This window comes from Manacus candei, unplaced genomic scaffold, assembly GCF_025592945.1.
Source record: "Manacus candei isolate 608988 ecotype Guabito, Panama unplaced genomic scaffold, ASM2559294v1 h1tg000023l, whole genome shotgun sequence".
In the NCBI taxonomy this organism is placed as follows: Eukaryota; Metazoa; Chordata; class Aves; order Passeriformes; family Pipridae; genus Manacus; species Manacus candei.
This window is the reverse complement of record NW_026138071.1, coordinates 196,499-211,444: the sequence shown is the minus strand read 5'-3', so window position 1 is coordinate 211,444 and position 14,946 is coordinate 196,499. Positions and strand designations below refer to the sequence as shown.

Genomic DNA, 14,946 nt, shown 5'->3' with positions numbered 1-14,946 from the left:
CACGCCCAAGATGCTGCATTTTGACATGAGTTAGGAATTTTGGGTCACAGGCTGCCAACACAAACAGGGGATTTTTCCATTTACTCACTGCACTCCTTCCAACTTTCAGTTGTGGTTCTGTCCTGCTGTGGGACTGCATCTCAAACCTCCACGAACTTCTCTTCCCACCCCTTATTCACCTCTGCCTGGACACTTTTCCATTACACATTTCCAAACCTCTATTGGTCACATCTTTTTTGAGAGAGAGCAATAGGCATAATGAATTGAGTCTGTGAATAGCAGAATAACATTCACTTCATATCCAGACCGGAACATTAATAAACACAAATATATTAAAGAGTTTCTCTGTCATTTGTGGGTGGGGTTTTTTCATATTCATAGCAGCTATTTATATCTAAATCTCTATTTTCTGTATTGCAAGGGGAGTTATCTGACTTATTCCCACTGCAGATTCAAAAGGGCAGATTTTCCAAGGCTGCTCAGCATGCTAATTAAGATAGAATCATGGCCGATTTGATCTTGCCCGCTTCTTTTTCAGTATTTCTAGGCAAGTGTGCAACCAATATGCCAGGAAAATGGTCAAAATTATTAAGAGATTGCTGATAGAAGGCAACTCAGTGTATTTTAAAAATCAGTGTAATTTCTTAAAGGAAGAAGAAGCCTATCAATCAAGGTTGTAATTGTATTTAATGCACATTTTGCTTTTATCGGCAATTTGCCAGTTTAAACAGCATAGACTTTACAATGCTTAATTGGTGAAGAGGTTATAGTGCTTATAAAGTTGTATAGAAAATATAGCTTATTCATTCTCTACTGAACAACATTTTTAAGAGTCTAATGTTATAATGTTATAATGTTAAAATGACATGCTATACAGTAGCAGCATGTTCCCACCACTAAAGTTAAGGTCGTCAGCATTTTCATCATGAACCTTTTCCAGGGTTTGAACACATCAGCCACAAAATTACAGCGCAGTTTGAAACAACAGGACACCCACAACGTGATCCTGTATTGATGTTAGTCAAATAAGAATAAAAACAGTAAGACATATAATAAAGGACTCCACCCAAATTTATTTTGGATGATTGCTGCCTTTGCACAACATGCTTAAAATTTCCAAAATGAAATTTAAACGTTAGCAGACAGCACAGTCTAACCAGGTTTAGCTGAATCTGAGTGCAAAGTGCCGTAAAGTGGGTGCCACAGAAGCACAATAACCACTTCTCACATACTGCACATTTTAACATACACAAGGCTGCTTCTGTCTAAGTATCAAGACTGGCAGGTAATAGCAGTTCTACCACCAAGGGAATAACAAAAGCGACTCATCTCCAGTTGTACACACTCACTGGTCATGATGAAACTACATTGTTTACCAAGTCAGCACACTGGCTACTGAGGTACCATGTGTTCTCTACAGTTAGGATAAGAAATATCTGAATTTTTATGCCACTCATGCTGCCCAATCATGCTGCCCACCATGCTGCACGGGCCCACCAAGCTGAAGGCATTTGTTGAAGCAAAGAAGGTGGATGAGGTGAAATACTGTGAGAGACCCAACAGCTTCTTCAGCGAATCACCAGAGCATACCTAAAGAAACTCACCCGTCATTTGTACCCAGTTTCCTGGTTTTATTAATAAAATGCTTCTTATTGCCATATGGTTTGGTAAGAGAAAATCTCTAGTCAGGGATCTACTTAAACATGTTCTACCTCTGCTTAAAGCAGAGCACCTCTGTACGTGCTTTCCTGAAACATTATCCCATGACCATGTGCTGTTGGTGCTGAACTGCCACGGAACCATGACAAGCTGATGATACTTTGTGGAGCTGCAGAACCAAGCTCTTTATACCACACTTGTTTTTCACATTTACAATTCCCCATTCAATAAAGTTTCCTTCCGTGACCGCTCCATTCCATACCTTTCAGACTTGGAGGTAAGCAGATAAGACTGAAAAAGAGTTGCCTAGTTCAAGCTTCGTGTACAGGCTTCATGTACAACACATTCACACGTTAATAAAAACTTGTCTAAACATCTATGTGTTCTTTGGACCAACTCCAGCCTCCCTAGGTGACTGTAACATGTCTTATAAACCTTTCATGGAAGACTTAAAAAACAGTACTTCAAGACAAAAAAGGAAAACAAATACATTAAAACATCAAGAAAGACAGAAGAGGAAAACAAAGTGGAGACATCCCATGCCAAATTCACTGTAAGCACAGGTTAGCAGTGTCCTCTTGAAGTCTGCTTTCTGCCTTGTTGCACAAGTTCTTTTATCTCATGATCTTAAAAGGGAGCTGCAAAGCCAAGAGGAAATTCCACTTATGCCCCCAAATATGGGTCACAAACTGAAATCCTTCTTAAGAAGGGAATTGATTAGCACCCAGCCTATTTCAGCTTGCTGTCCTGCCAAGCTTTCTGTGCACGGGCACCTGTAAAACAGGGGTAAAACATTTTTCTGCCCCAGAAAACTGCTGTAAGAACAAATGCATTTATGGTTGTCTGGACACAGTCACAGAAACAAGAGCTACATCGGCACCTAAAATACAGCCTGGCCTCCTCCTGCTGCTCCCTGCCAACAGAGCAGGTGGTCGGCAAGGACTATCAAGAGTAACATTGGTAATGGAGGGGTTTTATGACACTATATGGCAGTGGCTGATTTACTTCAGCAGAATTAAATTTTGCAATAAAAACTCCCTAAGATTTTTTTTTCCTAACCACACAAATCAGCTTAAAGGATTGTACAAGAATAACCCAAACTGTATCACGTTGTGCACACGGGTAGTTTCAAAATCTGTCCACATGTGACAATAAATTCATACACAAACATGTATACTGGTTGTACCAGGGGAAAAATAGCAAGTAATTTCTAGATTCAGTTTCCATTTCTGTATTCTGTGATATTGGGCACATACCACAGACCAATGAAATGCTACAGCAATAACCCACATAACCTGTATTGTTTCCTCACCTGTGCGTAAGAAGAATGATACACTGTGTTAACAGGCATAAATCAGTTACTTATTGCATCAAAGCTCACCTGTAATCCATAAATTTCATACAGATATTATGGGTTATCATCATGGAAAGAGATCTTCATTCCGAAATTTGAACCCCCTTTCTTTCACTAGCTGTTTAGAATATATTCCTCAAAACTTTCAAGATAAAGTGAAGCAAGAAGTTTCAGCTACAGAAACATAGTGCAAAGGTTCAGTTTGGCACTGCAACATTATGGACAAACAGGAATTTATGGTAAACTGTTTAGATTTGGAAAAAAAAGAATCCTATAATTGAACCAATATTGTCAAATGTATTGCATACTATTATAACTTCACAGTAATCAAAATCAGACATCAAGGTTTCTATAGAAGCAGCAATCACAGATTGCAGTAAAGTATACCACTCAAGGGAAAAAAATTGCATTTTGGCAATTTCATAGTCAAGTGTTCCTTATGCTCCTCCAACAGTCATTTGTCAGAAAATTTCCTGTTTAAACGGTGCATATTGTTTCCTCTCAGTCCTCGTGAGACTTCTCTGCAATGACTTTGCATTCATACTGAAAAACAGAAGTTGACAAAACAATATTAATTTACATAAATCATGAAAAAGACTTATGAGAGTGACTTTTCTACAAAATGGGTAATAAAACAGCTCTTCTTAAACTTCACCCACATGACTTTGGTTTCCCAGGTTCTGTGCACACACTGGTGGCTGCAATTTCTGTCTCCCTGAGCAGCAGATAGAACAGGTCAGATTTGGGGGATGGCCTGACTTTTCCCCTAACACAGCAGCTCTTATTTAGCTCCTGGTCCTTTCAGGACCTAAAAGTATGTAACAGAGTGTGCAGAGCAAAGCATAGGCTGTGCTTTGAACAACAGGAAAAGCAATGATTACTGATTTGTACCTTACTGCACACCCACGAGTCAAATAGCTGGTTGGTACATATGGAGGAAGAAATGACACGGACATTTAGAATTTTACTAGAAGACAATCAACCCTCTCCTCCACACTCACCATTGCCAGCTGCCTGCCAATATTGCCCATAGTTATTCCACCAGCAAAAAATATACATGGCAACCAGGAACGAACATAGAGGAAATCTGGAGATGTGTATCTGGAAAAGAACACACATTTTTGAGCTCAACACTGTGCAATACAGAGAGTCCTCCAACCACAAGGCAAATTATATTAGGACATTTCAACTCAGAAAGATACATATAGAAATCTAATTACTTGCAGAAAACAACAAAGGAGGCTTCTTATTGATTATAGCAGCATCTACTCAGCTGAAAAAAGCATGTTACATTATTGGTAAGGTACTAATTTCATTTCAATTAGTAACTTCCAACTAGATTTCTCACACACATAACAGCTTTCATAAACAGTCCAATTTGTGCTGTGCTCAAAATTAGGTGCTGACAGCTTTGGAAATCATATCAAATCATACTCTTTCAGTTATTCTGATTTTATGTTACAGGTTCAGAATACTATAGTTTAATCTTAAGAGAGCAAATACTTACTGATAAACTCCATTGTACACAAGAAGTTGTGATACCAATGTGGCCAGGAAAGCAATTCCCACTCCAAGGCCAAAGCCACTCCGTGATCTATCAAATGTCCACCACAGTCCAATCGACAGTGCTGCTAATGTCAGAGACAGCTGGATATTGTTGGCAAAATCCACCTTCTGGGCTGGCTGTTAAGGATAAGTTTGGAAATACCATATACAAGTGTAAAGTAATTTTTTTCATTCTGTTTATAATATTTTGGCACAAAAGAAAAAATACTACTAAAAAAATACAGCATTACCTGTGTCAGCTCTCACACAGCTACAGGCGTGAGAAAATAAGCGTTGTAAAAGTTGTCAAGATATTGGGAAACTAAAAACTTATGACACTTCTTCAGATTTTAGGGTCTGGGTCCTGTACAAGAGCAAAGATACTCTAAACCTACCAGAGAATGCAAGCATTTTATAAAGACTCACAATGCACACGTTACTGTTAAGAGTAAGAACATCTCATCCTCACCTCGTCCTTTATTACACTAGATATGAAAACTTAAATCTAGCATTAGACTTCTCCAAGTGACAGGAATTTACAAAAAAAAGGTTTTTATCACTCTTAATTAATTGCAATTTGTTTATTTAAATGACACTTTACATAAAGCTCAACATTAAAATGTTAATGTTTTTTATAAAATAAAATGTAAATATTACTGGAAGTGTTCACATAAATCAACATAGAAAGTCAGTTTAGTCAGCTTTGTGACAGAAGCATGAAGTCATTCCAGATATCTTTGTAGTGTTTCACATCCTTCAAAATGTTTTGGAAACACTAACCCATCCTCCCTACTCCTGTCCAAAACAGATAATTAAAAAGGAGGCTGTCACACTTCATAAGCCTGAAAGCAAATTTATGGGATGACAATATAAAAAACACTGCTCTGTTTTCACACAAAAATCTGGAGAGAGACCTAGAGGAAATGAGAAAGAAACTTCACTAACTGAAATAATGACAGGATAAAAATCAACAGCATCAGAAAAAGTATCAAACAAGACCAAAACCCTCACCAAACATGGCAACGTGCAGAATTGGCAATAGCTGAAGAGAAAGCAGACTGGAGAGTTGTCAAGGAGGAAATACAGACAGTATGTTGCTGACGTCCTGAAATATGGGTAACAGCTGTTAGAGATCTGCAGAAGGTTTGCTGTAAATAACCAGACCCAAGCAGAGAGGTGGTGCCAACTCTCTTGTATTTCTTAAAAGCAGCAAAGTTGCATGTGCTCACCCAACAGGTACAGGCCAGGTCAGTGAGAACCACAGCACCAGACTAGTGCATCTTTGGCAAGGAGAGCGAGGCTTGTGAGGGACAGTGGGAGTGACTCGGAGCCTTGGCAGCTCCAGCTCATCCGGCCATTTTGGAGAGCAGTAGAACACCACCAAAAAACAACACAACTCATCTGACGGCCAAGCCACCTCAGTGGGAATTCAGCCTGCTTTCCCATCTTTCACCTAACTTGCCCTCTTCCTGGGAATGAGGAGACAGTAGCAGGTGGTCAGCACTTCTTAGTACTGTTTTTGTGAACTGTGTTGGAGCTGACACTGATGGAGACAAGCATCTCAGAGATGATCAACTTCCTTTCTGATTACTCTACAAGACCCCAGTTTTCACAAACAGATACTGGCTTTAGCTGACAGAGAATGCACTAGACATGACTACAGAAAACCTCTCAGCACTGCCAGTAAGGTGCACCAGTCCATGAGAATAGCACCCTGTCACCCAGTACGTCCCCAGCTGCTTCAGAGGGGACACCTTTGAGCTCACTTGTGCCAGGATGTATCTGAGCAGCTACACAATTAGGAGGAGTATAATGTACTAACACGTGCTGACTGACTTCTAATTGCTCTTACTGAATGACCACAGGAATGAGAACTACTCTCTTGGCATCAAGGAAGGCATTGTTTGCAGAATGGGGTAACAACGCTTCCTTGAGTTGTATAGTCCTGCGTATTCCTGTCCTGAGTTTTCCCCATTCTTTGCAAAGTGCATGTGCTTCACTGATGACCTCAAAACTGGGATTCAACCTCTTACTGTGGTGTTAAAAGGACATAACTTGGAATGTCGTAAAGCACTTTTCTGTAATACCTACCACATGAATATTTTCCTACACTTACTTTAATTTTTCAAAGAAAATAAAGAATCTAAGTAAGACAAAGCCTAATACTGAGACATTTCTAATGAAAAGATATTTTCAAAAAAAAAAAGACCTGAGACTTATAACCTCCAACACTGCTACAACAGTTTGACACTAACACATATTTTACATGTCCCTTGCAAAAACTCTGCATGTTATATCTTTACTAACAATTCACGTGACTGTGATTTTTTTTTCATGGAAACCCATTTGTTATCACCAGTTTCATCTGAACACAGGATACAGCACTGGCATGATTTATTCCCACAAAGACTGCTACACATCGCATTACACTGGACCATTCTCTCTTGAACTTATGTGGCTCTCCCAGATGTCTGTCCATGCAGGGGTACAATAACCCAATCACAGCTGTGGAGACAGGAAAGAAAAAAGGTCCAGAAGTTAAAGCACTGCAACATTTAACTAAAATAAAGACTATCCAGACTTTGACCATTATAATCACTACTAAAACAGACCTGCAAGGATAAATAGTACAAAAACATACATTGTAAACAAAGAGGAATTTCAAAGAATTTCATTATTTAAAAAAGCCCTGTAAAACTTCAGCAGCATCTTCGAGCACTGCAGCAGTGACCTGGCAGAAGGAGCAATACAGAGACAATCTGAACTAGGGGCAGAGGATAACAGAGCTCTCCCCCACACCAAAATCTGCATTGCAGTTCGGGAAGAACAGTGATAACCTGCAGGGTGGCACTTTTGAAAGCCCCACATATCAAACATACATGTTTAAATAACTGCAAAACAAACACACCACAGTAGGGGCAGAGTGTGGTATTTTGTTTTTTCTTTTGTTGTTGTTACAAGCAGGTTTTGTTTAGATAATGTTTTTCTCTTCTTCAATGCTCACTATCAGGCTCACCCAGAAGAGAGAAAACCAAGAGCCTATGGCAGCTGTTGAATACAGAAAACAAACAGGACTTCCAGCCCCAGGGAATTGTGATGCTCTTTCAGTATTTCTTCATAAACGTGTTCTCTACTGCAACTGCAGCTAAAAAGACTGTTACCAACCCCACTGAGGACTAACAATGGTGCATAATGTTACACTGGTGTGGCAGGAGCGTGGCAGAGTCTGAGGCATCAGTACAGACTCCAGTGCTCTCAGTCCAGCACACTGCTGGGGGTAACACCACAAATGCTCTTTATTCTGCCACAGAGGAAACTGATCTCCAGGATTCGGGAAAATAAATCATCAGTAAAGCTGGAGCGGAAAAAAAAACCTCCCTGAGCAATTTTCTTGCCAAAGGCCTTGGGCCAAACTCATGACTAATAACAGTGATGGATGAAAGGACTTCTCTGAATGCAGCCTCGATCACCACTGATTATAAATATGCAAAATACCTTTATTCTGTTTATAATAATAAACCATACTGCAGAGAAATGTTCACGCCAATTCCAGGAAGGCTGTGCACATACAAATGGTAAGAAAATGGGTGAATTATCAGTATTTACCACAGAGATTCCCTGTAGGTATGCTAGCAAAGAAGATAAGGGAAGAAAATGGAGAAGACTGATAATGAAAAAAAAGAACCTGAACACCTCAACAGGGGTGACTCCTGCTGGGAAAAGCCAATTAAGTCTGTAATATCTTTAAATCAGGTGGCTTAAAATCAAGTAGTGTAACTGCCTAGCAAGTGACTGACTACAATTTACAAGCCTTATCCGGTCTTTTCATCAAAACCACCAACCCACCAGATCCAGAGAGGCCCACGAGTTTCTTGTGAGATGATGGCAAGACCTAACCTTCACAAGTTCCCACTCACAGTTGCAGTGTCCTCAGATTACCCAAAAGAGTACAAAGTGCAGCCTGATGCAAACAGTTTTTGGTGCAAACGCTTCAGTAAACACTGCAAACCTTGTGCATTGCTGCTATTGCAGGCTGGTATTCTGTCACTTCAACCTCCATTACTCCATACATATAAAAGATCAAATCTTTATCAGAAATATTTGTCAAGACAGTCAGTTTAAAGCATGAAAGAAAAATGCAGCAAATAGAGAATACGAACCAAAACATAATCAACAATCTCGGCAAGATAACAGGAAAAGGACTAAGACAACTAGCAGATAAAGCAGGTACATAACTGCCACCATAATATGCCAAATGCATTTCCACTGGAGAACACAACTGACGTACTCAGCAAGCTGTTTGGAGGGTTTCCTTTCAAATTAAGCTCCTCGATGATATCTGGGGTGTAGTAAATTCAAGAAGGTATTAAAAAAAAAAGCTAGGAAAAAAACCAGGCTTAAATATTACCATTAGCAAAACAGTGATGCCATCTTGAAAACAAGTTTATTGACTCACATTACTACCCAGAATCACGAGCTTCTCAGTCTTATTAAAACTGACTTCTAGGAAGATATTGCCTACAACTAACAGCTTCACCAAAGCAGAATGCTCCAGTACTGGCTGCTAAGAATATTTCCTTAGTAAAGCGTGAAACTGACCCACAGATCAGTGATTTTCAGAGCCAAGTAGAAAGTCTAATCCTATCATGCTTGTAACATAGAATATGCCTTGATAGTTGAAAGAAGAGGGAAAGGGGATATTTCTTACTACCTACGGTGGACATACATCTCACTTAAACTAGTTAAACACACAAAAACCTCAACTCCCTACGTGGCCATGGGAGAAATGGAGCATGTTCACATCATCTGAGGTGCTCTGTTCTGCTCTATGCCTCTACAACTATAAGCTGCCTGCCTGCCCTAAGCTCTGGAGACACATCAGGGCTCCCAGCTCCATGGAGCTAAAGCCATACCTCCAGCTGGAACAAGGAACAAATGGAAAGCCGGACGACAAAACAGAGTACTGCTCAGGGTAGTTTGCTGTGCTCAAACAAGGCACTGTGTGATGCACAGTCTGACACTGTTGGGGTATTTTCAAGGGCTGTCTGAGAGCACATTCCTGTAATCCAGCCTCCAGGTTACATGTGGCACCACCTTCTCAAGTCTGTTGAACTTGCACTCTACCCCAGCAAAAAAAGCAGAAAAATTGCTGTGCTAACAACAGTACAATAAGACAAAATTGCAGAACAACAATTTCTGGATACATGCATATTTGTGTACACACAGAGGAGATCAGAAAGGACAGTAACAGCTCAAAAAGGGCAGTGACGATGGAAGAGAAATTTGTACCTTCCCCACCTCTTATATAGCTTTTATAACTATCTACCTCCCTCTCCACTTTTTCATCTCCATGCTAGGCACACACACATGACTGAACTTACCTGATGCTGTGCCACAGCAAGGTGGTACCCACCAAGCTGAGGAGAAGATGCTTGTGATCACGTCAGGGGGGAAGAGAGTAACGTTTCTCTGGATCTGAAGCAAGTTTAATACTAATGCAAGAAATACGCCAATAAAAAACAGCACTATACCACGAATTACCAAATTCATGCCATGACTGGTTACAGATGAAATATATGGGCCACACTTTTTTGGTAAGGTTGGCATTGCATCATTTTCTGCCATGACTTCTTATATTCTCAGAGGCATCCAACAGGTTGACTGAGGAGGATTCACTTGCAATCAGTACGTTGACTCTTCAATTTGGAGACACCCAAACTCTGAAAAATAATAAAAAAGGGTGAAAATGCAGATATAAGAAACATTACATATATTTCTCTTAAATTATTTGGAGATTGGGTTAAAAAAATGTCTATTGTATTTTTTTCTGAATTTTCTGAGGAGGCAATTAGTCATTTGAGAGCAGAAACAACCACAGCTGCAAAAACAACTTACGAAGAAAACAGGTTTTACAAATAGCTTTGTCTATTAGGAGACAGAGGAGGAAACACGTGGTATGGGACAGCTAGGAATGTGAAACTACAGTCAGGAGGGGAAGAAATGAAACTGGTATCAGATGGAAGAAAGGCTTGCTTTGTAGTAACAATAAATTGTTTTTCTCCCCTCATTTAAGCAACAACTGGAGATTATGTAATTCAGAAGCAAGTAAACACAGCCCTTAATTCCACGTCAGCCACAGAGGTTCATAGATCTCTCTTCCTGAAGAGATGCCAGAAAACATTTCTCAACTGGAAAGCGAAATCTGAAAAATAATTTTCAGGATGGAGTCAGAATTTCAACAATCCTGCAGCGAGCACATTTTGTAACCCCTGGTAAGTGCAAACAACTTGGCAAACCAGAGCAGTAACCGCAATACAGAGAAATATTTGCCCAAGTAACAAACTTTTGGTGAAAACTGCCATATATTATTTCAAACCATAACTGTAATCAGGCACAAAAGCACCTGAGGGTGAAGGTAAAAGGAGCTCCGCCTGCCCGTGCACTCGGCAGCGTCCTACGTGAGTAACTGCAGGCACTACAGGAATGGCAGAGTTCCCATCCCAATCACTCTTTTTTAAAAAAACCTGTCCATCAAAAGTCTTGTTATACATGAATTCAGTGCCACATTCATGTATAACAACGATTTTGATCGACAGCTTAGCCACCTGGAACTTCAGAAAAAAAGCCCTGACATTGTTTTTAAATTTGAAACTGCCAGCCAGTGGCGGCTTCTGTTAACTCTTATTTATGGCACATGGGGAGCCAAACCAGAACATCCATCTCCCTTCCTCCCTGGCTCCAGCAGATCCAGAGGAAGCTCTCTGAAGATGCAGCAGCAGGGCAGAGGACACAGCATTCAGTTTTGCTAACTGAAACCTGAAAGGGAAGTTAAAAACATCCAGGCTACGTAAGATACTCCAGGTAACTGCACAGAAGATGCAATGCCACACCATGGCATCCTCCATCAGATGGAAAAGGTTCCAACAGGCAACAAAAAAAAGGAAAAAAAAAAAGTTCTGATCACATGCAGCTTCCCACTGGCAATCTGGGGAGGCAGCAGTGTCTTCCTGAGAACACAGGATCTCTTCTGCACAGCTGATTCTCCACATTATTTGTAATAATGAGCACCTCTTAGGGGGACAGAGGACAAACAAGGTGTCTGGCTTCTCAGTCTGCTTCCTGACTCACACTGGTACTGGCACTGCAACACACTTCCCTCAAGCAAAAAGGAGGTGCTCCAGATTTTTTTCCCCTCCTCCGGATGACATGGCTCGGTTGCTTGGATAAGTGGAGCTTGGATAATACGTTTAGCCTCCAGGAAAGAAAGCATGGAATCACAAATACATCACTATTTCAGCTGAGAGTCTCCCCTGTATCCCTGAGGGCTTGCCCAACAGATGATCACAGGAATTCTCAGAATTTACATGAGTCTTTTCAATACATAGCATTGGAGGCTGTAGGTCCCAGTTACAAACTCTGCAGGAATATTGTGCCTAATGGGGGCTTTCAAACTGTTATGTCCCTTCTAAGCTTTAGCTTGCCTAGGAAAACAAGTTAAACCCCTGACTCTGTACTTACTTCTCCATCCCAACAGCTTTTGGCATTTCCTGAAACCTCCACATCCCTTTTTTTAAATACATGACCACAACTGACGTACAAGAAAGTTCACACCTATGTATTTCTCTATAACGAGCAGTTTTGCAGCACACAGGATCATGGTTTCTTTTTTCAGTCATAAAGTGGTTTGCTCATGTCCCATGATCCATTAGTACATTCCAGTGTCTCTTCTTTCATGTTACTGAAGTCCTTGTTCCCTGCTACCAGCCCCAAACCTTGTATGCTGCATTTCAGGTGTTATTTACTCTGACACTCAACGTCATTCCATTTTTCCTGCACAATCTCCCAGTCCTCCTTGGCCCTCCAAACGGTTCTCAGCTTTGGGTCCTCAGCAAGCAAGATTACTGCATCCTATTTTGTGCACCAATGTCATCAACTAAAATAGAACCATAGAGTGCTTTGGGTTGGAAGACCTTAAAGATCACCTAGTTCCAACCCCCAAATACTGAGAGAGATCGGCCCAAGCCTCCAGTCTTTGATGAAATCTATTAACAATTTCCCCACAGCAATTATTTCCCCCTTTTATACTATCTCTTGATATGTCCCTCTAACAAGACTCTGCTTTTTGTAATTCTTCAACTACAGGAATCTTCAACCTAATTAAGAATCACCAACTGTCCCGCACAGCAATACTGATGTAAACACAAATCAAATGTTATTGGTTTTTTTCTAGAAATGCTGATGATTGAAAAAAGTACAATTTTAGTCTCACATAAACCAGTTTCAGACTAGGAAACCTGCATTTATCCAATTTCCTTTTATTTGTCATTCAGCAAATATATATTTAATTGTGAAGGCTTAGCAAAACGTCAGAGGACTTTGCCACTCAAGGAAATCATTCACTGCTCTTATACAACCACTGCAGCTGCAAGTCATACAAGGCACCAGCAACAGATTTTTACTACCAGGTAAACAGCCTGACCACAGCGAGGGCACCCGAGTGGGTACACATTGGTAGATGTTCAAGGTCCTAAAGTAGCAGTAGTTTTCACCTGGTGGTTTCTCACCCCACACGTATCATTTCTATTTGTTTTATCCCAGTTTCTAAATTTTCCACTGACCTTACGGCCTTCTGGCATGCCACAGAGCAACAGGGGAATGGAGCAAGGTGACCAATTCTCATGAAAAATTCCTCAGTGCCTCAGACAGCTCTGGCTCAGCAAAGATATTTAGTATCATCACTTTTCATGAAAATGAAATTAAAATCTCTAAAGGCAACATCACCTCCTCCTCCTGGACTGGGAGGCTACTGCGCCTGCAGACAGAGAAGACAATGTCTCCTTTTAAGACTTATTTTTTACTGAGTGTTTCCGCTCAGATGGGAATAGATCACATATTGAACCAACACGATTTCTGAGCCTGCGTCTCTTGGGACTGCTCATTCACAACTGTAACACCACACTGAAAGCTACAGGCTTGGCACTGCCAGAGCCTCAGCTGCGCTTCCCAAGCCTTCCTTCCAACACACCGTGCAAGGTGTAAACACGGTGTCTGGCGTTGCACAAACACTTAAGGAGTAAATTACCACCTTAGACATTTTGGAAACACTTAGTCACTTAACTGTCTCCTGTTGAGAAGGTCCGTCCTGCAAGTGCCCCCCGGGGCTCTCCGGGAGCACCGGGAGAGATCCACAACTCCTGACACCGCACACACACACCGGGCACGGCGCGGTGTTGCGGGGGCCGACTAAGAGAAGATTTATTTAAGCAACACCGCGCAGGAGATGGCAAGAAACCATCCGTCGCCTGCCAAAACCAAACCACCCCCTTCTTCGGTCGCGGCGGTTCAGCCCCGGACCCGCGGGAGCCCTGCCAGCCTGGGCAGAGCCAGCACCCCCGGCCCGGTTCGCCCCGGCCCGGCCCTTCCAGCAGGGCCGGTGGAGGGGCCGCGGGCCCGGGGCAGCCCCGCGGGGCACAGGGTCCCGCTGCCGCCCGGGGAACGGCCCCGCCGGCCTGTCCCCGCCTCGCCCCCGGCACGGTCCGCCTGCCGCCCCCCAGGCGTCACCCCCGTCCCGAGGCCCACGGGCAGGACCGGCCGGGGGCACCGCTGACCCGCCCGGCCCGGCGCGTCCCCCCCTCCCGCGGCCCCGGCCCGGCCCCTCCGCAGCCCCGGCACTCACTCGGCCTCCGCCATCTTCCGCCAGTCCCCGCCCCGCGCAGCCTCCGCAGCGCCCGCCGGGCCCTGGGGCGCGCTGGGCTCGGGCGGGCGGGAGAGAGAGAATCCCGGGGTCTGCCCGGGTATCCATCGGCACGGCGCCCATCCGCCTCGGGTTCCATCGGCACGGCGCCCATCCGCCTCGGGAACGCGTTGGGGACCAGAATTGGGGGTGTTGGAGCAAGTCCAGAGCAGCGCCACGCAGTTCGCAAGAGGACTGGAGCACCTCACCCTGAGTGCTGTGTGCAGTTTCAGCACCGCAATATAAGAAAGACATTAAGCTGTTAAGCGTCTAAAGGAGGGCAGCGAGGATGGTGAAGTGCCTTGAGGGGAAGCCGTATGAGGAGCGGCTAAGGGCACTTGGTCTATTCAGCCTGGAGAAGAGGAGGCTGAGGGGAGCCCTCTTTGTGGTCTTCAACATCCTCACCAGGGAAGTGGAGGGCCAGGTGCTGATCTCTTCCCTCTGGTGACCAGTGACAGAACCCGAGGGAATGGCCTGAAGCCAAGGGAGGTTTGGGTTGGATGTCAGGAAAAGGCTTTTCACCCAGAGGGTGGCTGAGCACTGGAACAGGCTCCCCGTGGTCACAGCACCAAGCCTGACAAGAGCTCAAGAAGCATTTGGAAATTGCTCCCAGGCACATGCTGGGATTCTTGGGGTGTCCTGTGCAGGGACAGGA

General features: G+C 42.9%; 1 protein-coding gene across 4 annotated transcripts; it reads right to left on the bottom strand.

Annotated features, from left to right (window-relative positions):
* Window positions 1-668: 668 nt before the first annotated feature.
* On the bottom strand, window positions 669-14,354 carry INSIG2 (insulin induced gene 2). Of its 4 annotated transcripts, XM_051786667.1 has the most exons (7): window positions 13,677-13,893; window positions 13,177-13,370; window positions 9,940-10,278; window positions 6,939-7,063; window positions 4,521-4,687; window positions 4,015-4,114; window positions 669-3,556 (listed from the first exon to the last, which is right to left on the bottom strand). In XM_051786667.1, exons 3-7 carry the CDS (start codon window positions 10,181-10,183, stop codon window positions 3,515-3,517), a joined length of 678 nt encoding a protein of 225 aa, XP_051642627.1. In that variant the 5' UTR covers window positions 10,184-10,278; window positions 13,177-13,370; window positions 13,677-13,893; the 3' UTR covers window positions 669-3,514. The 4 variants fall into 4 exon arrangements, with proteins under 4 accessions (XP_051642627.1, XP_051642625.1, XP_051642628.1 ...); XM_051786665.1 differs by lacking the exons at window positions 13,177-13,370; window positions 13,677-13,893 and adding an exon at window positions 14,235-14,354; XM_051786668.1 differs by lacking the exon at window positions 13,177-13,370.
* Window positions 14,355-14,946: the final 592 nt, after the last annotated feature.

Excerpts from the sequence above, each read along its gene's own strand:
- INSIG2 (XM_051786665.1), bottom strand. The coding sequence starts at position 10,183 with ATGGCAGAAAATGATGCAATGCCAACCTTACCAAAAAAGTGTGGCCCA. Across the intron at positions 7,064-9,939 it reads TTGCTGTGGCACAGCATCAG|CTGTGATTGGGTTATTGTAC; the intron begins GTAAGTTCAGTC and ends CTGTCTCCACAG. Across the intron at positions 4,688-6,938 it reads GAATAAATCATGCCAGTGCT|AAGGTGGATTTTGCCAACAA; the intron begins GTATCCTGTGTT and ends CAGCCAGCCCAG.